The 25,292-nt window shown below is 39.5% G+C and overlaps 1 protein-coding gene across 1 annotated transcript in view; it reads right to left on the reverse strand.

The window, feature by feature from the left end:
• NAALADL2 (N-acetylated alpha-linked acidic dipeptidase like 2) overlaps positions 1–25,292 on the reverse strand; it is a 214,795-nt gene that overhangs the window by 162,933 nt on the left and 26,570 nt on the right. The window contains exon 3 of the mRNA XM_054515927.1: positions 10,425–10,695. Coding sequence (XP_054371902.1) covers positions 10,425–10,695 — 271 coding nt within the window. The remainder of the gene's footprint in view (positions 1–10,424; positions 10,696–25,292) is intronic.

Here is a 25,292-nt window from a genome sequence, read left to right on the forward strand (position 1 = left end):
AAATACAGCTGTTTCTGAGAACAGCTCTCCTCTGTGATTAAACAAGAATATTTTTCTGGTTTTCAGCCACCTAACATTTAGAAGCAGACTTATTTCACAAGAAACTTGTAGTGTGTCATTCCTGCCTCACAGATAAGAAAATTGTACAGGGAAAAAAAAGTCCTTTTATGTTTCAGGCTTTCAAATTTTGCTTTTAAAAGTGAATTCAAGATTTTGGAGTTGATGTGCATCCTACATTGCCCAGTAATGTAAAGATTTTACATGGCAGCTCCATTTGGCTTTTCTTTCAGAAACAGCTAATCTTCATGTTGAAAATTTTGTCTATAGCAAAATTAGTAGTTCACCTTTATCCCATGTGTTTCCAAAGATTAGAGTGAAGATTCTCCTGAACTGTGCCAAATTTCACACAGGTATTTTTAACATTCATCTCTTAAGTGTGGGCAGAAACCCCATAGAGATTTGAGAACTTGGTTCATGTGCTCCCATAGCAGGGATGGAAAAACCTGGAGAAAAAAGAGGAAATCCCATGCAAAGGACAGAACTCAATTCTTTTTAGAGGGGTTCCCATTAAACCATTCATCTTCTACAGTGGCACCTCAAAAGAAAAGCTGGAAAAAATTTTACATCATCTAAAACATATGGGAAAGTCTGAAGAGACTCTGGAATCTGGACGGGAGGCTTGATGGGAGGAAAGAGCAACCTGGCCTGACATCACAGAATTGATTTTATTGCTTAAAGCAAAAGCTTTGCCATCAGTGCAGCCCATCCAGAGCTCTGGAGCTGGACAGAGCTCCCCTGATCTTCCACACAGCCTGGAATCCAGGTCAGCCTCTCCCACAGCAGCATAGAAGCACTCAGTATTATTGCAACAATACCATTTGATGGTTCAATTCCCAACAAAAGCAGTCAGGAACATTGTTAGAGAACTATCAGTTACCACAGAAATCCTTGCTCAATTCCCTCTTCTCACCCCTTCTGATCCTTCCTGCCCCGGATCCTGAACAATCAACAAAAAGAAACTAGGAACAGGGAGCTCAGTGTGTGCTCTCATAACTCTGATTCCAGCACAGATTGCCCTAATGATCCATCTTCCTGCAGGCACTGGTGCCTTTCCTTGACTTTAATAAACACAAGAGACTCAATTCCAGACACAAGACAAAAAACACACAACGGTCACCATTAGCAATGTCCACTACTTTTACCTTCTGCTGAGGGGATTCCCTCCATATGTCTTCAATTGCCTCTACATTTTTGGTGTCTACTCCATGAACATTGTCAACAATTAATCTACAGAGTCTGCAGAGAAAATGGAACAGTTGTGGAAGTTTAATTCAGGCAGAGCAAGCCCACAGCAGCAGTGAGATCATCAGGGAAAAACCTCAATTCAAAGGGTCGATAATATCCTCAAAATCCTGATATCGAGGATGATCGATATTATCCTCAAAATCCTGAGCCTAACACTGTCCATACTGATATAATTTCTCATCCTAGATTTCAGTTTGTGACTTTACATGATTATAATGTCCTACTTTAGCCTCAAGACATACGAGATTTAGTGGTAAAAGGGCAACATGGACAAATACACGATAAAATTTTCTTGAATCAAATGTTTTGTTAGGAAACTGATGCATTAATTCTTTTTCCAGCAACATAAAAATTTCTAGAATTTTCCTCCTAATTCATTCCCTAAAATATCCCCCAGGTGAAGATTGTGCCTGGCAAGCACTGACCTGCAGCAGGAGCCACATCCCTCTTGGATGAGAAGGCAGCAGGAGCTTTCTTGCATATTTGGCAGCTTTGCTCTCCCTTAGTTGTAGCCACTGCCAGACCTCCTCCATCCTTATTCACCTTTCTGCCCCTTCAAGGCACCAGAGTGAGGCAGTGAATCCTGCAGCAGACAGGACTAACTCTATATGGTAACATAATTCAGTGGAAGGAAGATAAATTCCTTGAAACACCTTCTTTCTCACACACAGCTGCTCTTGGGCCAGTCACAGCCTGGTGATTGATGAGGCACCTTTCCTTTGAACTGCAGAGCTCAGGAACACCAGAAATAATTGTGAGAATAAAACTGATAGAGCTCAGGATTAATTCACATTAAGGCCCTCTAAATTAATGAGATAAACACTGTAACTGATATTCATTTCATGAGGTTAGATATTAGATTTATTTATATTTAGTAGGAGAGACAGCACATCAGACAGAATAAAAACCTAGAGATGTCTAAGAGAGAAGACCAATGCATTTTCAGCTTTATTCACTTTGCAGTATTTTTTATTTATTTATTTTAAAAGAGATACTTCTCTCCTGGGATTGCAGTCGGTAGGTGGAGGTTTAAATGCTGTATTTCCAAACAGATTTAAAAGGGAATTTCTGAACAAAAGCATTTTCTCAGGACATTTTAGTCCAGCCAGTGAGGAGGCTCTGGCATTTTGACAGTTTCCATACACAGTCAATGCACTTCTGCCAACAGCACCTGGATACCAAACCTACACTTGCCAATGGCTACTGTCTGGGCCTTTTTTTTTTTTTTTCTTTTTTTAGCTTTTTATTCTTCTTCACATTTTTAAGAATTAAATTATTATATATATATTTCAACCTGCTATATCACAGCAGCACTTTTTTTTTTTTTTCAACCTGCTCTGAAAGGTTTCAAAAGGTATTTGCTTCAAAGGATTTTCTCTGAGAGTCATCTTCTTCTTTTTTTGGTCTTTCCTACTACCAAGGCTATGTCCAGATTTAGAGCATTCCTCAAAGCACTCTCCAGAGAGGTACATCCTTTGCTCTTTAATACCAAAGTTTTTTAACAAAGTCAGGCACACTGCAGTTCTCACCAAATTATTCTTATAATGACAGCTTCATCCTTAGTTTAGGTTACATTTGAAACCTCTCAAGGATCCTTTTTTTTTTTTTTTTAAAGTGAGAACTTATTCCCACTCTTTCATGTGCTCATCTTAGAAAATATTTGGACTTCATATCACCACATCCTAACACAGAGATAAGAAATCTTCAGACTTGTTTTGGATTTTCAGTGCTACTTTCATTTCAAAATACTAAAAAATATTTTAACAATGAGACAGAGGCTCCCACAGAAAAGCATGCAATGAACTCATATTACTACTCTAGAAGAAAGTAGGTTTAAAATTTTGACAAAATGTTGTCCAATGCTGACTGTAGTAGTTGTACTGGTAGGTAGAGAGAACTCCTAAGATAAAACACTGCTGAGGCTTCAACTGGTAAGATTTATCACACTTCATTGAAAATTAAAATAAGTGCTGATTATTTTCAGCTGCCAGCTCTAATTCACAAGGCACAACCATATTTAGATTTTTTTTCTCCTCCAGTTTAAAAAAATAATCAAGTGAAGTATGGCAGAAGAGTGATTTTTTTGCCCTTTAAAAAACAATTTGACTACAGCAATTGTAACCCACATTACCATGGATGCCTTATGCCAGAGCCTGCCAGGGTCAGAGCCCTGAGCCCATGCTCCCAGACACACAATGTTTATGCTCACTAAAATGGAATCTGCCTTCAACTACAGAAGCTTTTCTATTGCTAATGTTCCTGAAGAGATTTTAGGACTTGCTTCTCTTCCTGAAAAACTAACTTAAAAGAATGAGAAGCAGCAATAGTTTAATCAATATTGTACTTTACAGTCACTCATAACTACCAGAGAACTGAGCAGCATTTTAAGCAGTTCTTTATTGTTCATGCATGAAGCTACATTTTTTTAAACAATAAAGTTATGTAAGTAGTTTTAGGGACAGGATTGACTATTATATAAATACAAAAATATTTTGTTCTTGTTCTTATATCAGTTATAGTTGTTTCTTATGATGTTTTTGTCATAATAGCAATGTTTTAAAAGCAGATATTTACTTAATAGTCCCTCTGTTGAAGGAAATTTTTGTTTTTTACAGCGTAAGCAGGATTCCTTTGAGGCAGTTTTAAACCTCCAGAATACTGGGGAAATTTAAAAGAAAAAGATCCCTAAAACCCAATCCCAAGAGCTCAGAGCACGAGAAGCTTTTTACTTGAAAATTCCTCCTCTGAGTAGAATTTTGCCTTTACAAACTTAAACATAGAAGAAAGCACAGGTATGTTTTTGGGAGGCTCACATTTACTAAGAAGGTGAAGAAGAAGTTACAGAGAGAGAGAAGATGGCACTACCTAAAAATAACATGACTTGGGATTTGGCAGAAAGATTTCCACTTGACCAGAGTACCTTTGTATCATTTGTATTGAGGTTTGAACCAAACACCCTTTATAAAGAGTGGGGGTGGAAAGAAGCCTGACTGGGTGGGCACCAGCCCACGTATCCACTGAACTGCAGAGGTGATGCCAACTCAGTGGCCCTGATTATACCATAAAGATTAAAGGGAAAAATCCTCCTTGGAGACCCATGCAATTGCACAAATTTCACTGCTGTTCTCTCACACTGACTGCTAACAGACAAAATTAACTCTGCTTAGAAATGATGTAATTCTCATTTATTTCAATCGGAATTCTGCTCGCACTAAAACCTAAAACAGGCACCAAATACTCTTCCTAAGCCCTCAGGGTTTGCACCCATTAGCTTTTACCATGTAGTTGGAATACAAATAATTGTTATGGTTCAACATTGCTCCCTCTCTAATATTGTACAGAGGCTTTACTAAGAAATGCCTTCAGCTGATTCTGTGCAGTGGCATGGAAGTGCTCAGTGATCTGTTATGTCTCGAGATATCAAGATGCCTGACCTTTTGCTTTTTTATAACTTAAAAAAATCTCATTTATTATTAATGGTATGATTACTAAAATGCCATTACTAACATTTTATTAGTAAAACATCAGGACAGCAATTATAAAACAGCAAAAGGCTCTACAGCAACAGCATTTGCATCTTTGAAACCCTACCTTCAATGACACAAAAATCTCCCAGCAATATTAATGTGGGCTTTGAGCACGATGAACTACTATTATTTTTAGGGAACTGTACAACTTTATTTATTAATGGTTATGTGATATATGCCAGAAAACTGACAGGATGTTCTGCAGGACATCTCTTCAATGATCGCTTTTGGAGCCCTTGCCTGCAATTTTAAATTATATAACCTTCACATTGCATTTCACAGCTTTCTATATGTAATTATAACGGAGTGGCAGCTATGCTGTAGTTAGTGTTGAATGTTGTTTTCTGCTTAAAGGTCAAGTCTATTCTAAAATCCATATTCTTAGTGAGATTGTCTTGGAAAATTGCTGTGCCTACTTGGTATGCAGAGCAGTGGTCTAAATTATGATTATTTGTGGAAGAGGTTTCGGAGAAACTCTTCTATAAATAAAAGATAAATAAAGCTGCACTAAAACTTCTAAATGTAACCAAAAAAAAAATCACATGATTCTTCTCATTTGTGTGTATGTGTTACTCAACCTATAGCCCTAACCATCTGCAAAACTGATTTCAGTTGCTAGGGATTCATTTTAGCTAGTGCATGTCTCTTCAGAGAAGAAATCTTTAAAAATGTTAATAAAGATAATGATGAACTAAATTTGGCATGCCTAAAAGAATTAAATGCACACATGTATCAAAATTCCCTCTAGCTCGGTATTTTGCACCAATGTGCCATCAAAAATGACTGAAAGACTTAGGAAGAGATGCTGCGATTATTTAATCTAAATTAAACGCACTCTCTGCCTTTGGAATTCAAGATGTGCTAGTGAGCATGCTGCAGAAGGCTCATTTAGAAATTCTGCCTGGGGATAAAAATAACCTAGGAAGATTTTAAAATTTTCTAAAACCAACCCGCTGACACCAATCTTAATTCTGAAATATGGTTAAGGAAATTACCACTGATTAGCTGGAGGGAAGAGAAAAGATAATAAGGGTGCACTAATCACATTTCCAGCACAATGAAACCGAATCAAATGAAAGCAAGCTTTGGGGTCAAGGACTTCCTGATGCACTGTCCCCTCCAGAGGAACTCCAGACCTTTTGGTGCAGAGATGGAAATACAGAGAGCTGCCAGAACTGGGCTGTAGACCTGAGCAGGGAGGGGAAGGGACTGTAGGACACACAAGTGGGGATTGCAGGACACGCTCCTGGCAGGAGTGGGAAAGGTTAGAGGAACAGGCAGTAGAGGAGAGGAAGACTCCCATCTCCCTGCAAAGAACCTGGGAAAAAAGGGGATGGACAGGGAAAGGAGACATCTAAAGACAGCCATGAGAAAATGGAATACTGGACAAGCACTGGGCAAACTCCCTTCCTTGTGAAAGAGGATCTGACAGCAAAATCTGAGTCCTGCTTCCCTTATTCCCCTCTTGCCAAGATTGAAGAATGATGGGAAGATGACTGAGTGAGCTTAACAGATGGGCTTGTACATCCCAGATTGCTTCAGGTTGCATTAATCTCTGCGGTGGGTTCTCATTTAGCTGAGAAAATGTCACCAAAACAAACGAACCGGAGCAGACTGAGACGTGACCAGCAGGTGCAGAGAATCTCTTCTGCATGGTGTGGGTAGAGGCAGGCAGGCAGCATTCCCACTTGTCTGCTCCCTGCAGCCCCTCCAAAACTCATCAAAGATACCCCTGGCTGATTGGGTATAAATGCCTCAGATCAGCAGCAGAGAAATCAATAGGAACTGGGAATGTGGATGATGGCATGGAAGTGAGGTGACACAACAGAGGAGTCAAAGCAGTCAGGGGACAGGGACAGAGCAGTGGCCAAAATACAAAATAGACATAGTCAGGTGTTGGGTGGCCAAAATACAAAATAGACATAGTCAGGTGTTGGGAGAGCTGCCTTGGAGATGAGCACAATTCATTTCTGTCCATAAACCCTCAAATAATCCCTGCCTGCATCTGCATCTCCATTTCAAGAACATGCCAGTACTTCTACTCTTGCATCCTCTCCTGGCTCCTGAACCAAAACCGTCCTCTCAGTATATGAAAGCTCCAGGAAAGAAACAGGATGTTTTGCTGGGCTTGCTGAGAGCATCCACGAGGGTAGAAACAAACCTCAAACTAGAAGAGAGGGGCAGCAAATGAACCAACAGGGATTTGGTGCATTATTCCAAAAGAGGCAGAGTAGTGAATCAGGAGACAATGCCATACAACAGAGGACACCAAGTACCTCAGTTCCAAGTATGAAAGCAAACTTAGGACTGCCAGAAGTTCCTTAACACTTCCATAAAGTAAAGAGTGAATAAATTGAAGGTGAAAGGAAAGTGAGGAAAACTTCAGGTCACACAAACATAATTTCAGAAAATGCATGAATCCAAAGCAAATACCATTTACATTTTGCTTTAATTAGGCTGTCCTTGAACGTTATTCCCACGCACCAACCATTACATCTGCTAGGACTATTTACAGTTGCTAAAGAAACAGGGGAGGGAGCAGACAAATATTGTGGACATGTGTTTGTTCCAGAAGCTGCTGCACTCAGCAGAACTGATTGAAACCAACTGTTCAGTGCCCCAAGTGCCACCCAGGCTCCTGCAAGCCCAAATGTAGCCCTGCTTCTCCTCTGGTGCACTCTGGGATCACCACACCCCTGTCACACGTGGGCTACTGACACCATTTACCAGAGTGGAACTGAAGGGGGACACCAGATTTTGGGGGTTCACAGGCCTCTCTCATCAGCTCCTGCTGATGTTCCCCATCTCAGCCCCCTCCACTCCCCAGGGACAGAGCACCCCCACAGCTCCTGGATCCCAAAGCTGCAGGAGGCAGGAGCAGCACATTCGGATTCACCACACCACCCTCACTTGGAGACTGGCTGGATACCGTCTGACAATGCATTTTGCTTTAATGCATAAATTTGAAGCAATGTAATTTCCATTTATATGTGCACTCTGCTGGCCAGAGCAGCTTTCCTGTTTTTATCAAGCAGACAAAAGGTTTAAGCTCCATAAAAGGTGGCTGATATTTAAGTTTTAATAAAAATATATTTCAGGTATGTCATTCTTTCCTTAGGCTGACCTAGCCTACAATATATTATTTACATAACTGCTGCAATATCTATTTCAAAAGTGACTCGACAGCCCTCTCCAGAACTGTAAGCTGCCCTGCCTGTCACCATGATGGGTAAACACTGTCACCTTTTCACAGCCCAATGAAATATAGAGAACTAGTAAAGTGCACCATCCATCACAATGGCACTAAGTAGGTTTTTGAAGTAGATTTCAGATCACAAATGCTCACATTTTTACTCACAAATGCTGTTTAGAGTGTTACCAGAAAGCACAAATTGGATGGCTCATATACAATGGCCGTATGATGAATGGACATGACAGGTGGTCAAAGAAAATGAGTCTTGCTGTTCTACAAATAACCTTGTCAACATCAAAGTGGAGCTGTAGCTCTGCTGGTAGCCAGACTGCAATAGCTTAATGGTTTTATTTGCTTCAACTTCTAGCAAACCAAACAGACAAATGAGATACAATGAAGCAGCGGCATTGAGGCAGTATTAGCAATTCAGCCTGATTAAGTGACACATAATAGGAATTTTCTGCTAAGGATGAGCCACATTTGAAAGAAAATTATTCAGGTTATGAGTAGCTGTTATAAAAATACCTGTTCACAGGAAAACCCTCATGATTTTGCAATCACAAACCACTGCAGGATATCCAAAATACGCGACTTGTAGTTCCACTGCAAGCAATCAAGTCACTTTCTGATGGCTGAGCCCAGCAACAGCCACCACCTGCTACTTCTAATTTAAAGTTTTTCTACTTCCATTAGTTTAAATAGTAGAGATTAGTGTGTAGGATTGAAAGTCAGGAAGGTTAGATCAGTACCAACTTACCTATAGCCTAAACAAATTGGGAAATCTCCCTTTTTTGGCAAAAACTCTAGATCTAAGGACATTTCAGGTAGATTTTTTGAAGAACAGAAGAACACATCTCAAGTTTTGTGAGGGGGCTGAGGTATCTCAAAGAACTGACCATAAAATCATGCAGAGAGTCATTCTTTGGCCCCAGTGCAAGGCTGGAGTTTTGCCAAAGCCAAGGTCCAGCCCCTGTGATGAGGATGGTGTGTGTGGTCCTCATTTCTGCTGAACTCATAAGAGCAAAGTGCCCTGGAACATAATGGAGAGTGGAGCCCGTGCTGCTGGGAATAACAGTAGCGTTTTTTCCTGGAACATTGGATTTCCTTCAATCTGATGAATTTGTTAGCACCGCACTGACATTCATTAAATAAAACCTCAAAGGTCACAACCATTCCTCTCTCTGATTACAGGTATTCTTACTAAGTTACAATGAGAAAATAATATTAAATATGGAGTTTTTAAGTGATATGAGAAGGCAACCACATTCATTATTACATGGAAAAGTTAAAGCATGTATCATGCAAGTTAGAACCTCTTCTTGCCTACTTCATTTTGCTTCTCGGGAACAAATTTGAAGTGGACAGAGCCCCAGAATGAGGCTGACAAGACTCAGCATGGAGAGTAGGCATGTTTAAATATTAAAATGTTCACAATCTGTTCCTTTATGGTCTGTAAGTGTTCTAAGCCATGAACAAACATGTCTTTTAAATAAGACACAAAGCAAGATAGAAACCCCCCAGCATCAATATAATACAATATTTTTGAAAGGAGGAAGATGACAATAATGCAATTAGCAGTGAAATTGCAATTTTTTATATTTCAGAAATATTTTTTAAGATTTGCACTTTCTCAGCTAGGAAGGTAAACAGAAATGATGGCTCCTTTCTGCACTCTCAAAATATTTAGTCAGAAGCTCAAGGAAAACAGACAGAGAAGACAGTACACAGGAAAAAACAAGATAATCCAAGATCTTATTTCACTTGGCAAGTAACAAATCCAAATAGGTAGAATCTTTTTGCTGACAAAACTTCCTAGAGTAACTGCAGTAAGATAAAACTACAAATCGGTGTTTTCAAGAGGAAACAGAGCAGATATGTCAACTGAATTGTCACAGAAGAAACTATGTGAGATCCACAATCATAATTCAGAGGCTCCAGGTATTAGCCCAGCACTCCCACCAGCCTCATCCCTCCTACAAGCATCCCTCAAACCAGTAGCACTCGTACATCAGCAAGGATAAAGTGAAACTCCAGACACAGCTTCCAGATTTTGATATGTGCTATTTCATAAACAGATACTTAAAAAATTATAGACATTGTGTAATTAGATTCACATCGATATATGTGAGTGTATATCTATATCTATCTCCTATGAAGTATTCATAGATATAAGGTTGTAAGGTTAATTAAGATAAGTACAATTTGCCACATCATAATTCACATAAATATGCTTATTTTAAGGCTGGGCATTTCAGCATATTTTCAATTGGATTTGATGGTTTTAGAGGTCTTTTCCTGCCTAAATAATTCTGTGTGTAATTTTCCAGTTAGGCTCAGTAAAAGCTGTTGTTTCCCAACTCTATTTCACCACAAGTGACAGAGACAAACGACCACGTTACCTCAAGAGTTCCTTTGGCAGAATAAGCTGCGTATGAGTACAGGAGGTCTTGGCTGTGAAGTGTTTTGGGGTCTGTGCTGCACTGTTGTCCACTTGGATAAAAGCATTCCCCACTGTTTTGCAGAGTTACTGTGTTTGAAGAAGGGCCTGGCAGGTCGAGCAGAACGGAGTAATTCACCAGCCGGACATCCTCCAGGCCTTGGGAACGCCACTGACCCTGGATTTTCATTGCAAGGTCTGCATCATCTTCTCTGGAGAACTCTAAAAAATCTCTGAAAAGAAACCCACAGAAGTAAAGTTTAGTTTATTTCCCATTGGGACTCCTGTAGCTTTGTATGCATCACTGCATGACTTTATTAAAAACATATCATCAAACATGCAAAAAACCATACAACTTTCATATTTTCTTACTAAGTATGAGACAAAGGCAACAGCTTTTTGGGAAATAAAAGTAAGAAAAAAATGTATGTATAGGAAGCATATCCAAATGAAAAAAAGAATCCTATAGAAATTATCACAGTAACTGTTTTAAAATCCACACGTCATTTGCTTATCAAATTTCTAAGAGAGCATAAATTTAACCAATCTTTAAAAATGAAGAAGCCAATCTGAAGTCACGTCTCAAGGATGTCAGGGAGGGCATTGGTTGTAATTATATAGTTATAATTACATGTTTGGCTTAAATTCATCAAGGAAAGGATATTTACTAAGCAGAATGGAACTGCTCCCCCAGATGATGGGCTCACTGTCAGCAGGTTCTTCACATTTCCTACCTGCACTGAAGGATTACCTGAGCCACCAGCCTGGCCAACATAAGAGGCAAACATAGGAATTATTTTGGCAGTACCCACTGATGGTCAGTGAGAACTCAGGTTGGTCTGGGCTGGCATCACTTTCAATACTGGCTGGCACAGGGGCCACAGGATGAAGGCACCAAAGGACCACCCTCCTCCCCAGCACATGCCAAAGGATTCCAGATGCTGAAACTATTGCCATGATACCTTCAGAGGATGGGACTGCTGAAGGAGCAACTGAAGGTTTCCCCTACTTATGCAGACGAGCAGTCATGTAAGCAAAGAAGGACAGAAATAAAATTTATTACTCAAATAAAAAGCACTACCCACGTGCAGCACAAAAAGCTTATGGAATATTTGCTGAATTCTGTGAAGTTGGGTTTTTGGGGATTTTGTTTTGTGTGTCTACAAAGCTCTCAGGACTGAAAAGAAGATTAAGGAACACAGATGTATGATTTCCAAGCACAGAGATACTGACACTGCCTGAAAGCCTTGTCCACAACCTCCTCTTCACAAAAAGGCCACTAAACCTAACTGCTTGGAGGTCCTCAACAGAACTTCAAAAAACACCCTGGCAGTCTTGCACACATCAAAAATAAACAGTTGAATAATGTATAGTCTTTTTAAGCAAGCAATATGTATCTGAGAATCCCACCAGGTTCTTTCCAGGTGCCCCTGCAATATCCAAAACCAGCTGCAGTGCTGCAGGTGGGAAGCTCCTGGCTAAAGATGCTGGCACTGCTTCCAGAAGGGGCTGCACTGCCCCCAGGGAGAGCCCCAGCAAGCAAAGCTGATGGTGGAAGACAAGCACAAGGGCTCCCTTCTCCACCCATCTTGTGGTTGAACATTTGAAAAATGAACAGTTACTGCCTAGGCAACATCAAGGCCTTAAAAGGGCAGAAAGTAAAATTGTAACACCTATTACACCTAGAAATGACCAAAAATTACCTACTCCACTGAAATGCCTAATGCCCATCATCAGATTACATGGGCAGAATGATTATTCCAACATGCAAAAGGCTTTTTATAAACAAGACATATTTTTGTATAATTTTTTTTTATAAAATATATTTATTCAAAGCAATATGTTGTATCCCTGGCTTCATTGCTCCAGCAAGGCTGTTCACACACAAAGTTCAAAATCTTTACAACAGCACTGGCCTTATGTTGGGACTTCAGGGATCCTGTCAGGAACAATAACTGTCTTGCAGATTTAATGTTTTTAAATTATCTAAAATAAATCTTCAAGCAATCTACAACACACAGATGACTTAATCCAATCTGCAGTATATTACAAGTTTCCAATTTCATCTCCTGTGCCTGCTAATGTAATGACAAACTTGGGCAGTGCAGAAATACAGAAAGTTGTTTGATTAACACAATCATTAATGGAATATCTGCATTTCCCTCAGGTGATAGAAACATTAATAGAAAAAATAATTAAAGAAACTTATCCCAGGCCAATAGGGTTATGGCACATTGTAACCAGAAGTATTCAGTCACAATAAAAGGAAATAAGCATTGAAAGAGGAAGATACAATAAGCAAATTGCTCCCTTACTAATAGAAGTTACTTTCCCCTTCATAATTAAATCAACATGTCTTTGAAACTTTTGTGACAACATTTCTGATTAAGTTACGGAAATAATCCCACTCACTATTTACTCCATAATATCTTTATAGCATGTTAAAATCAAATTGCAAATTATGAGCATACATTATTTTACAATAAATCAGCACATATTAGACCACTTTGATAAATCTTATGAACAACACCAGGAAATTTTTTTCTTCCCAGACTTATTACAATAGCTGACTTGCATTTGCCTTTGATGCTGACTGCATGAACTTAAAAGTCAGTGGTAATTGAACTCTTTTTTTTTTTTTACATTCTAATTGCATAACAAGCAAAATATGCAAAACCAGTATCTCCTAAACCCAGTCAAATTCATAAAATTTTGAAGTTTGGCAGTTCAGCCTGGAAGAGTATCAACACTTCACATGCACGTCACAGTTCTTCTTTCCAAATGCTCAAATTATTTAATTCCTAGAATTTACAGGGCTCAGGGACTCCCAGAGTGGATCTCAGCAGTGGGGAGGAGCAGCCCCTCCGGGTGAGGATGTTCTCAGCTCCCCAAGCAGCTGCATGCTTAGAAGGAACCAATACCAATGCAATTGCCAATTTCCATTTACAGCACTGCCTCTGAGAACTTCAGCCAAATGCTTGACTCCCTTTGGTCACATTAAAACGATGCTTCATTCAGGCGTTTTTTCAGGTTTATTCAATGGGAATAACAACAAAGTTTATGGGCACATTTCTGTTGCTGTAAATTTACATAATCCAATGAAGTGGAGCCACCACAGACTGAAGACTTGGTCTCAAGTCAGAATCAACAATAATAAATGCAAAAATGCCAGTCTGAACACTCCTGTGCCTTTATAGGATGCTCTCAGAGATTTCCATAAATTCCTGACCTTTACTTTCTAATACAGATCAGTATGGAACTAATGTACATCAGAACAGGACATAAACTCAGTTCTTGAGCATTCTCTTCCATCTCAAAAGGCTCAGTTCCTGAACTCAGAAAAAAACAGGTAAAATTGCACTTAAAACCCAGAAAGTTCACCATACTTCTCTTGAATAAGGTAGAGATTTCCCACTTTGATGTGATGAAAAGATCACCGCTGTTGAAGATTCAAAGTCCTTAGCCTAGAGTAATAATTTTAAATATGTTGAAAATACATCTGTAATAATGCCAGGTCTGCACCATCAGAAGGCTATTCTTCACCAGAAGATTATAAAAGATAAATGAACACACACACAAAATATACAAATTTAATTTTCAATTTGGTAACCATGGGGAACACAGACCTGCCGTGCCTTAATGGAAAGTCATTTGCTGGAACAGCACTTTTTGACACAGCTTGCCAAAGGAGAGCACAAGGTATTGCAAATAAGCCAGCTGGGACACTGAACCATCACTCAACAGATACTGAAAAATTACAACAGGTCACTGCAACAACCAAGAGATGGAATAATTTAACTGTATAACACAATTACTTCTCAGATAACCCTATTAAATTGCCATAAAACCCCAAGAAAAAAAAAAATTGGAATTGCAGAAGGATTCTACAGATTCAATCTGAAAGATCTACAGGGACAAAAATTCCCCACAAATACGTAAAACTTCAAGTGTGGTTGGTTTGGTTAGTTTTTTTCATTTTGGATTTACCACCTGTACTGAGCATGGGGAACTGCATACACTTCCTGGCCTACTAAGAAAAAATAATCTGAATTCCAGTTTTGCAGAGTTAGATATCTAAGTGCCTTATTCCCATATTTTGACTGTAAATTTCCACTGTTTTCTTCCAGTTCACCAAAATTGTTCATAAAGCAGCTTTTTAGATAAGAGCTAACAACAAATGCCATTTTGGAATTTTTACAGATTGATTTTTCAGCTGAGTAGTTGCTCTCAGATCCTGTGAGTTGCAATGACTGGTCATATTTTGTAAAGCTGCATCAGATCAAAGTGTTCTCTTGTCTAACACGACGCTCCCAACAGTAACTAGTAGCTGATAATCACAGAAGAATGCAGGAAATCCATCACATGGGGTTATTCCATTTATAGCCTCTCATGCAAATATCATTTTTTTAAAACCTCAAACTTTGTCCAGGCTGAGTTTTAAAGATATTTTCATATGTTGAGGATTTCAGAGCTCGTTTCAGCCCATTAAGAGCCGAGCTGTGGTACTCACACACACCAACTGCTCAGCAGATGCACCAGCAGCAGTGCCCACACTTGCAGAAAGAGGAGTTATTTGTGTCCATCACACACAGTGTGCACACACAGGAAACGCTCAGGAAATACCACCTGCCCAAGCCACATCTGCTTCAATTTTAATTACATGTTCCTGTTAATTAGGGCATTCCTCTGGGCTGGTCTCCAACCTGCCCAGTTGGATTTCACATGGTCTGAACTGATGGCCACAAATTTGCTGCTCCCAAAATACAGAAATAAATAAATTCAGGTCCAGGAGAGGGTAAATATTTATCAAGAGGTGAGAGAAACATGCTCACAGTGCAAAGAGGTGCATGCAGGATGCTGGAGCACCTCAGGTTCTTCAGGTTACATTGCAAGGTCACCAGCACCTGCTGCAGAAAGCTGATCCATGAAATGTCCTCTGTCACATCTACCATCAGCCTTCATACATTCTGGATACTCTGGGCATATTTCTAATAATAATAATACTAACAATCAACCCCTGCTCATTCTTGGGTAACAGCTTACTGCTTTTGCTATCTAAGGGAATATTTACAGAGCTGTACCACAAATTTTACGTATTTTACAATATGCATTTTAACATGCTTTAACATAAAGAAGTACAATTCAGGCTTTTAAGGAAAAGGACTGTGATTCATGGCAGCCTTTATTCTCACAGACACAGAATAAATTCAATTCATGAAATCATAAAAAATAAGGAATGTCAGAAAACAGAATGCCAGCTCTAGATTTGGTTGTGCAGTTCTCTAGCAAAAAAACCCACTTTTTAATTTTTATTTTTTAAAAATAGTATGTGTACTGTGGCTTTCAGGTATTTCCAATAAAAGGGTCATGCTTTCTCTTTAGAAAGTCATACTAAGAGAAAACAGAGCAATACTTTTAAAACAAACTTAACAGTATTTTTGCACTGTGTTTAAGTCCACCTGAGTATTAGACTTTCACAGGGGTACCTGACCATATGTATCTTCTCCTATCGTGGTATAAATTCATGCAGAACTGCTCCAGGGCAAACCTCTCATTTTCCTGAGAAGTTCTTTGCCATGGGATTGAAAAACACTCTCAGATCTCAGCCCCTGCTGGCTCCCAAGCTTAGCTATTTTGTACATTTATGCTTTTTCACTACAGGACTACCAAGTTTATTGCTCCTACCCATCACATCAGTCAAATGCCTTTATACCTCTGAAATAAAACTCATGGGGACAGTTCAAATCTCACTTTCCAACACCATGATCCAAGCCAAACTTGCATTCAAGGCAGATGGTGGAAGGCATTGAAAAATGACTGATTCACTCTCTGACTCCACAGTTTATTGGAAAACAAGCAATTCTTTGTTCCTCTACACTAAACATTGCAAAGTCATGAACTGGCCATAGGTGAGCCTTCCAAAGCTTTTTAAGAGATCTGGATGTCAGTTATGTGACATTTAGCCAGCATCCAAATCTTCCAAATACTTCAGAACATTAGAGGGCCAATATGAGACAAGCAAATCACTCAGGGGGGGACAGGTAGGCAGAGACAGAGCTAGGAACAGGAACCAGACTGGCTATTTACACTTGTGGCTTCAGTTACCAAAGAAAGAAAGAAACAAAGACATAAACCTCAACAACATAAAAAAAACCCCATACAACACACAGATGGTTATCACTATCCACTTCAAGAATAGTAAATTAACCACAGAACCCTTTACACGGAGAATGACAGCTCCAGTCCCTCAAATGGACTATTTTATCAGATCCTAAGACTAAATTCCACAGAAAGAAGAGAGAGAAAATAACTTTTACATTGTGCACTTCAGCTCTAAAGAAGTCACTGCCACATTCCACTGTCCCCTTTGGTTACAAGAATGACACACTTTCTTTTTAGCAAAGTAAGGAGACCTTGCTTCTCCCTAACACAAAACTTCAAATGCTTACCACAAACTGGACTGATCTACTTCTCATACATTTATTCTATTTACTACAATAAATGGCTTTCAACAGATGAGCTGTTGGGAAAAAAAAAAGTTATTTCAAAACATGTACACAATGAAGATATCTACACAGGAAACCTCTTTTATTATTATTAAAGGAACTCTTGTTTGAAAGATGATCTCAAAATTATTCCATTTTCTTTCACAATCAGTAACATGCCCGTAACTACACTTTTCTTATTAACTTTCACAGTTGCTAAATCTCAGTCACAAGAGACAGGTTTTCCTCTATGGTAGAGATGATAGTGTGCATGCATAACATCACAAACTGTATCTTTGTACAATTCCATCGAAAACATTTTAAATAAGCTGCATGCTTTAACCTAAACCTTTATTTTGGGCATACAAGGATATCTCAGCCTCTGTTTTATATAAAGCAAAGGGAACAGATAATTTTATTCAAAGCTTATAGATCTAATTATTTAATGAAGAGTTTTACTCTATTTTCTCCTAATGGAGGGAAGCAGCAGCTCCAAACAGCTGTGCCCTGCATTTTCCAGCAGGTTACAGCGCCGAGGGCGATGTCGAGGAAGGAGGATGGGGAAAAGACAATCCCTCACCTTGAAATGTTTGCATATAACCCTGCACTCACTGGCAGAGCACTGACCCAGCAAAACTTCACAACCATATCATCTCCTTTTCTTCCCAGACCACAGGGAATATGTCAGTGTCTCAATAAAATGTGACCAGCTGCATAATCAAGTCCAAGTGGTTCCTTTTACTGTCAGAGACAATTAGGTTTACTTCCAGCAAGAGACCATTTCTGTGTGGATGTGAATAGCACTGGATGGTTCTTTTTCTATACAGAAAACCTATTGATCAAAAAAAAACCCAAAAAAATCTGAAACTTTGCTTTTTATACAGGAGATCTGCAGATGAAAAAAAAAAATCTCAATACTGCTCAACTGGCAGTATTTTATTCCTTTCAATGGCCAATCATTAGACTACATGGTGAACTCTAAAGTAATTACAATGAATGTGTCATTCTGATGGCATTGGACATCTTTATTGGAACTGTATGATTTAACTTTTAAATAATTCCCCAATTCTCAAAGGACAATGAGGAATTAAAGAGGGCATGCCAACCCTCAGAAAAACCAAACCACAAAACCCAACAAAAAAACCACAAAACAAACAAACAAACAAAAAAACCCAAGCAAAACCATAACAACTTGGCACTGTTTAGAAAAGCTACCTATTATTTAAAGATTGAAGATTACTTAGAATTAGATAAATCCCCAAATAAATGTTTACTTTTTAGAATTTGAAAAGAATCTAAAAACCTTTAATTTCTTTAATGAATTTCAAGAAGTTAACATTATATACCGGAAAGCCTAAGACAGCCACAAGATGATGCAATGTAACCTTCCTCTTATCAGCCTCATTTTTTTATCAGCATATGTTAATTTACCAATGTGATTCTAATAGAACTGCAAAGATTCCTAGCTGATAAGTCAGCTTGGATATTTTACAAAAATATTTAAAAGTTCAGTAGAATGTATTGGTTAAAATGAAAACTGCAAATTAAAAGAAAAAAAAAAAGGAGAAAGGGTAAAATACCATCTCCACATGCTTATGTAAGCAGAGTGTTATCACAAATACCATATCACATGGCTTAGTTCTGATAATCTCCATCTCACCAGCTGAACTGTGTTTCAGATGCATTTGTTTTTATCTGAAAACACTGACAGCTTCCAAGTGACCCTTCAGTTCTAATATACAGCTGAGGAAATCAGCACTGATAACCAAAACCCTGTCCTGAAGTTATTTACACTGCACCGCAAATCCAACTGCTTGTGGATAAACTAAAAGCTCTCTCCAAAGGAGCAAGCATAAAATCTTATAAAGACAGGCTTGGGAAGGGGCCACAGGAGATATTTGGTTTGAGGCAGGCTCAGCTCACCCCACTGCCACTCCAGGCATTTGTTTTCCTGCCCTTTTATGAAGATATAAACCTCTTGTCCATCCTAAATAATCACCCTGCTCTATTTAGACACGCTGCATTTTCTCCTTTCCCCCACTCATGGTGAGAACAGACTAATCTTTGTCTCTCTGCAAGTTTTTTTTGTACATATATAAGGACTGCTCTCATGGCCTTCCCTCAATTCACCTTGTCTTAAATCAAATTTCTTCAGTCTTTTCATCCTTTTCCTAAGAGCTACTGCTCCTGATATCTCCAAATGCCCTGCCTCACCTCTCCTGGCCCCTTTCCAGCCTGTCCTCACTCCTCTTGAAGCAGAAATTCAACAAAAGGCCATTCTTAATATGCCATTTGCACTGAAAATGAAAGATTAGTATCCAATTATCGTCTGCTTCCATAAAATTCAATTATTATCCTTCTGCTGTCCTTTATTTTGATTTCAACTCTACCCCTCTGCAGTGAGTTCATCGACTCCTTCAGCTCTGCTGACCTCAAAGGGGCCTCATCACTTCATCACTCATTTGCTTCAGGAGGGAATGGTCCTGAATCCATCTCCATGGACTGTATAAAACAGGTCAGACTTCCAAAGTGCTGAGAATCCACTGTTAAAAATGCATTCACCTGCCTCCCACCCCAAACTAAAAAGTTCCCAAAAAGATAACAAAGCTTAAATGCTAGACTTCCAGAATTGTTCTATCTGCCCCACACCAGATTTCACTGTACACCAGTGGGGACACTAGCAGGATAAACTTTTTAAAGTAGGCAAAATGCAAAGTATTTGTTGGTCAGTCCTAAGCCTCTACTGATTGTCAAGTCTGGGGCTGATCAGAGGTTTGGATTCCAAAATCATCACTCCATTTGCAATGAGCATGCAGTAATTTTGCTCTTGGTACAGCAAATAACCATCTGCACAGTCCACTTCAGGTCCACACAAAAAGGTCCTTTCTGTCCCTTCCAAGGCTGATCAACCCACGTCCTCTCTGGGGCAGTCTCAGTAAAGTCCACACATCCCTGAGGGGCACATTTATAACACTTGGGTGTACATGGCAAAATGCAGGTGCCACAGTGAAGAGATATTTAGAAAAGTGATAGGAAAGGGACCTGACCTGCTCCTTCTCCACCTCTTCCTTTGGCACATTTTGTATGCAACATTCCCAGTTGACAGTGGCATATCCAAGAGTACCCCACTTCCCCCAAAGCCCCCAAATTCATCCACATTTCCTTGTCCCTTGTAGACTTCCCTCAGACTTATGGTCCTTCTCTAGCTGAAAATAAAATAAACCCCACAAAGTGTCCCCAGAGCAGTGGATGCTGTTTTCAGGGAGTAATACTTACACTGTCTAAGTCACTTTCAGCCTCTCTTATGATCTAACAAAAATTTCAAAGCCTGTTTTTAAGGGAAGAGAGCACAAATAAAAGACCAAGAGAACAGCAATATGGAGATGTTCAGGAATTGGAATCCAGGCTGAAAAATGTCCCCTAATTCAGCACAATTTGGTGCACAACCACCTGAACTGCTCACTGCCAGGACAGATGGATGTTGCAGTGCCATGATGGTTCAATCGAGAGGCCAGAGTGGGGTGGCTGTTGCTAGACAGTAAAAGTGCTCTGGTCCAAAGCTGCAAGGTCAATGAAATCTTTGCGGGGGGGGAAAAATTAAAAGCAGAATTATCATATAACAATGGAGAACTTTTGTACATTTTTTTGTCTCTTTTTTTGCAAATATGAGTCTGAGTTTGCTCTTGATGTGGTGTGTTAAGGAAGTCACAGACAGACATGAGGACACCGAACAGGATTCAGAGATTCATCAGTTGAGCAGGTTTTTACTGGGTACTTATGAACAGAACACAGTCAGGTTATCTCTACTGCAGAAAAAAAGCCAAGTTATCTCCACTGCTTCTTATGTCTACTATGAAGACAAAGTCATCTATTAAACTATCAAGTAGCTGGAGGAATTGTGGGAGGCAGATGGTCTATTTGTTATTAGCATGACATGACTACTCGTATTCTTGGTAACAAACTACCTACGTGGACTATGCAGACACAACATTTCACCCCCATGTTTCTTAAAAATCTATGACATTAACACATATGACACACACACTGGCATATAAAAAGGATAAATATCACAATGAAAAAACCAGTAAGGGGTTCAAAGTCTAAATATATTCAATCAAGCTGAATCAGAGCAGCATCAGACTTTTTAAGCAGGGGACAAAGAAAACATCAAACCACAACTTTTGCAGTGTAGCCACAATCAAAGCTGTATGAACAGGGAATAAAAAAAGAAAAACAACTGGAAAATAGTATCTATACCTGAAGCAACAGGCACTACAACAGAGGTATCTGTAAAGACTGTGTTTTGGGGAAACTGAAGATAAATTGAATTTTTGTGTTTTACTGGAAACCTTCAGAAAACAAATCTACCTTACTTAGCAAATGCAGGAACCCAGTGAGTGTTTCACTGCAGCCTAATGGATATTGTGTCCCTTCTTCAACTTCTCCTTCCACTCACCCCCAAAGTGGTTCAGATTTACAGCCCATATTGAGCCTATTCTCTGGCACTTTCATTGCAGGCAGAATTCTGCCAGAAAGAGAAAAACAGGACTGCAAAAGACTCAACAATTTCTGTGCATTTCTTCCTGAGAGCAGCACACTGAAACAGCCAGTTCTGGATTTTGCACACATTTACTTTAATGAGCTGATTGGACTTGTACAAGTGCAAATCCATACGTGGGTGTTATTTTGAAGTCGTTGTTCTCTTTAATGAGGAATCATTGCAGGTTTTTCTTTCTGCACATTTTCTGCTGGCTGCAAACATCCCCACAAGCAGTGTCCAGAACTCCATTGCCACAGAGCAGACACACCTCACCCCTGCAAGCTCTGCCCCAACCACAATTAAAACCATACACAAGGACGCTCATTTTAAAATACAGATGCCCAAATTTGTATCAACTCCTTCAGTTTCTTCCAGAGCAGACACAAGGATAATTAGGACAATTTTGGTTAGATGCTTCAGCAAATTACTTTGCATTAAAACTTCATTCTACAAGCAACAATCACTATGAGACCCGAGCAACTTGGGGTATGCTAGAAGGTAAACAGGAGAAGTGCATTATTGTGAGTCTTGCTACTGAGGAAAATACAATTTGGAAATGCATGCAATACTGAATGATACAAATAGTGTATTTTATTAAATCTGATCTCCAATTAAAACAAGTATCACATGTGGTTAAGCCTTAGAAACTTTTTTTTTTAATCATTGTAACAGAGAGCACAAGGGAAGATGCTAAGCATATTTTTGGTGAAGTTAATAGTTTGGTCAACAAAATACAATATTAGCTATGATATTTATGTAAGCAATATCTTCCAGAGCACCAACAGGATTTAGGAAAGCTAAAAGACTTAAGCTTCTCTTTGGAATTGCATGTGGGATCATCTTTTCTACAGACTGTTTGAAACAGCAAATTTCCTTAGCAATCAGTGGAAATGCTGCATCAATGCAGAGTCTGGGTGCACACAGACAGAGCACAAAAAGGCTCCAGTCACCCAAATATGTGCCAGTCACTGTGAATTAGGATAAAGTTTGCTTCTGCATCTTTCTCAGTGAACTCTACGATGTCAAAGCTGACAAACTCTGCCTGTACCTGCTCTCCCTCTCCTTTCTGAGGTTTTGTGATTTGCTTTGGGATGTGGGCGTGGAGGGGGTCACCTCATGTCACACACATTTTTTCCATTCATGGGAGCTTTTCTAGCACTTCTCCTCACCATCCTCCCCTTCCCACTGCAAAGTGTGCTCTGGTTACCCCAGCCTTTGATGGCTTCACATCTGCTCTCCTGCATTACCAGATTTCACTCCTGAAATGTCCCTTGTCAGCTCCAGCCCACTATTCCCCTATAGCACACTCCTCTGTGTGCCAAGCTGACAGGATCAGCAAACAAATAACATAATGCATTTGAGCCTTGGGACTGAAAAGATGACTGATGAGCCAAACACACCTTGAGTGGAGAAAGAAAGAAAGAATTCAACTTGACAGGGGAGCTGGACCACGTATGCCTCCCCCAGCCTTTCATCCTGCATATCACAAGATAAACACTCCAGAAGCATTGGCTTATAAAAATAATTTACTCACAATATCCAGATGGTGAGTGGGGAGAGGAATAGCCGAGCTGCTGGAAGTGTTTTCCCACCTTGTACTCAGATTTGAAAGTTTTAGATAAAAGTGATGTCACTTGAGGTGACTTGGCAATCTGTGCCCACAGGTTTGCTCTCTAGGCTAGCACGAGGTACAAATTGGTATAATTTGGGTAAAATATTTTTCTACATCAATAATCAGGTCCTAAATTTTAATTAACAGTATTACTCATAGTCCTCATGCGTAACACAGCACCTTTCTTTTGGAGGATCAAATACTAGCTTATTTTGGATTGTTAGGGGATTTTTTTTGGGGGGAGGGGGGAAGTCATTATAAAATTTTGTATAATTCTGTTATGCAAGGCAGATGTGAATATTTAGAGAGCTGAGAAATAGAAAATGAGAATAATCTTGCTCTGCATCATCTTCTGTTCACCTCTGGCCACTAATATTAGGAAATGTGATTTAATGACACATTTATATGAAGACAACAACAACTTTATAGCTTAATATACACTATATTGTTGGGATGCATTTCTTAAATCATCAACAAAATTACCCTCTCTAGCTATGCATTTAGTCTACCTCTCAGCAACTGGAAAGACTGAATTAATCACATTATCCACAGCCAAGATTTCTTTTTACTTCTTTTAATGGACGATTAACATTAGAATCTCAGATCCATATTTAGACATATAAATAAATAAAATCTTGAATTAAAAATGATAAGCACTGAAAATTAGGTCACCTACGTAGGAGCTTTATTAAAGACTTAAGTACAGTTGAGAGTATTTCCTCCTCAGTTAGAACATTTTCCCATGGGACACTGGCAACTCCATAGCATGAGGCATTTCTAAGGACAAGACATTTCCCAAATGGTTCATTCTCTTCTACCCACTCAGGTCTCAGCCCAAAGTCTCAAGAGCCCAAATGCTCTTCCTTCCAATATCTGCTGCCTGATCAGTGCTGCAAACCACCCAATAAATTCATCCCCCTAAAAGGATCCTTGTCCCAAGCCCTTCCCTACCCCTCTGCCTCCATCTGAGAATTCCTGTTTGTTCAGCTCTGCTGATGGAACAGAAAACCCACCTCACCCAGGACAGTCTGGGGGGATTATTTACACAATTTAAACACTAGATATTTGTTAACTGAGCTAATCCACCAGATAGAAAAATATTTTTGTGTAGCAAGTCTGCTCCCTAAGACTAACTGCAATCAACATCACTCATCTTCCAGGATTTTTGGGGCACACTCAGTAGGCAGTGGCTATTCTATTTCCTGAAATGAAACTAGCACATCAAAACCTTCTAGCTGAATAGGCCTGACCTTTGTAAAGCAGTGCTATTAATAAGATAAAATAAACTGCAGGACTCCAGCAACCAGGTTAAAACTCAGTAAATAGCCAGGAGACGACATGAAATGAGACCAAGTGGTCTGTGCGTAATGAAGTAGATGATACCCTGAAATTGAATCAGCTTCCAATAGCCAAGATCTGCTTTTAAAATACAGAGATACATCTGCATTGGCAAATGAAAAGGCAAAACCCGTGCTAAAGGCTGTCAAAGGCACCCTGTTTCTATCCATTTGTACTCCAGAACAATCATGCATGAAATAATGACTGCTAACATACAGGTTTGTGCATGCTGCCAGATTAAGGAGAAACCCCCAACCAGAGGAAAATACCTACTTCTCTTCCTATAAATGTGCAGGTCTCTTACATGAACATATCATTGTAAAAACAATTTTCACAACTGCATTTTCTTAGTTCAGAAGTCAGGGAGATATGTAGAATATACCTAAACCCCCAGGAATACCTGGTAACCCATGCACATGTGTGTGCACACAGCATCAGCTGCTGGCACTGGAAGGAGCCTGACACCTGCTTCATCTGCTGCTGCTATTTTCCTGTTTAAGGCAGATTGCAGAACACCAGAAGATTTCAGTGCAGCTCTTGATGACAGCAAGATGTCTGGAACACAACCTGCTTTCCCTGCCCCTGAACACTTGTAGCTGCAGCTCCACTTGTCTCCTGCCAGCTGCAGCACAAACCCCAGGAGACTCAGCTACCCCAGGCTGCTCCAGCCTCATTCACCACAGCCTGGCAGAGACACCCACAACAGCTTTTCAGCTGCTGATAGACGATTACAGAGGAATTTTCAGTAAAAATATATATTTTTTTAAAAAAAAATCAAATTAAAAAAAATAAACCCAGTATCTAACAAGGTCAAAAACTTAATGTAATCTCCTAACATGACAAAATTACAGGATC

Source organism: Molothrus ater, chromosome 10 (assembly GCF_012460135.2).
Source record: "Molothrus ater isolate BHLD 08-10-18 breed brown headed cowbird chromosome 10, BPBGC_Mater_1.1, whole genome shotgun sequence".
NCBI classification, from domain to species: domain Eukaryota; kingdom Metazoa; phylum Chordata; class Aves; order Passeriformes; family Icteridae; genus Molothrus; species Molothrus ater.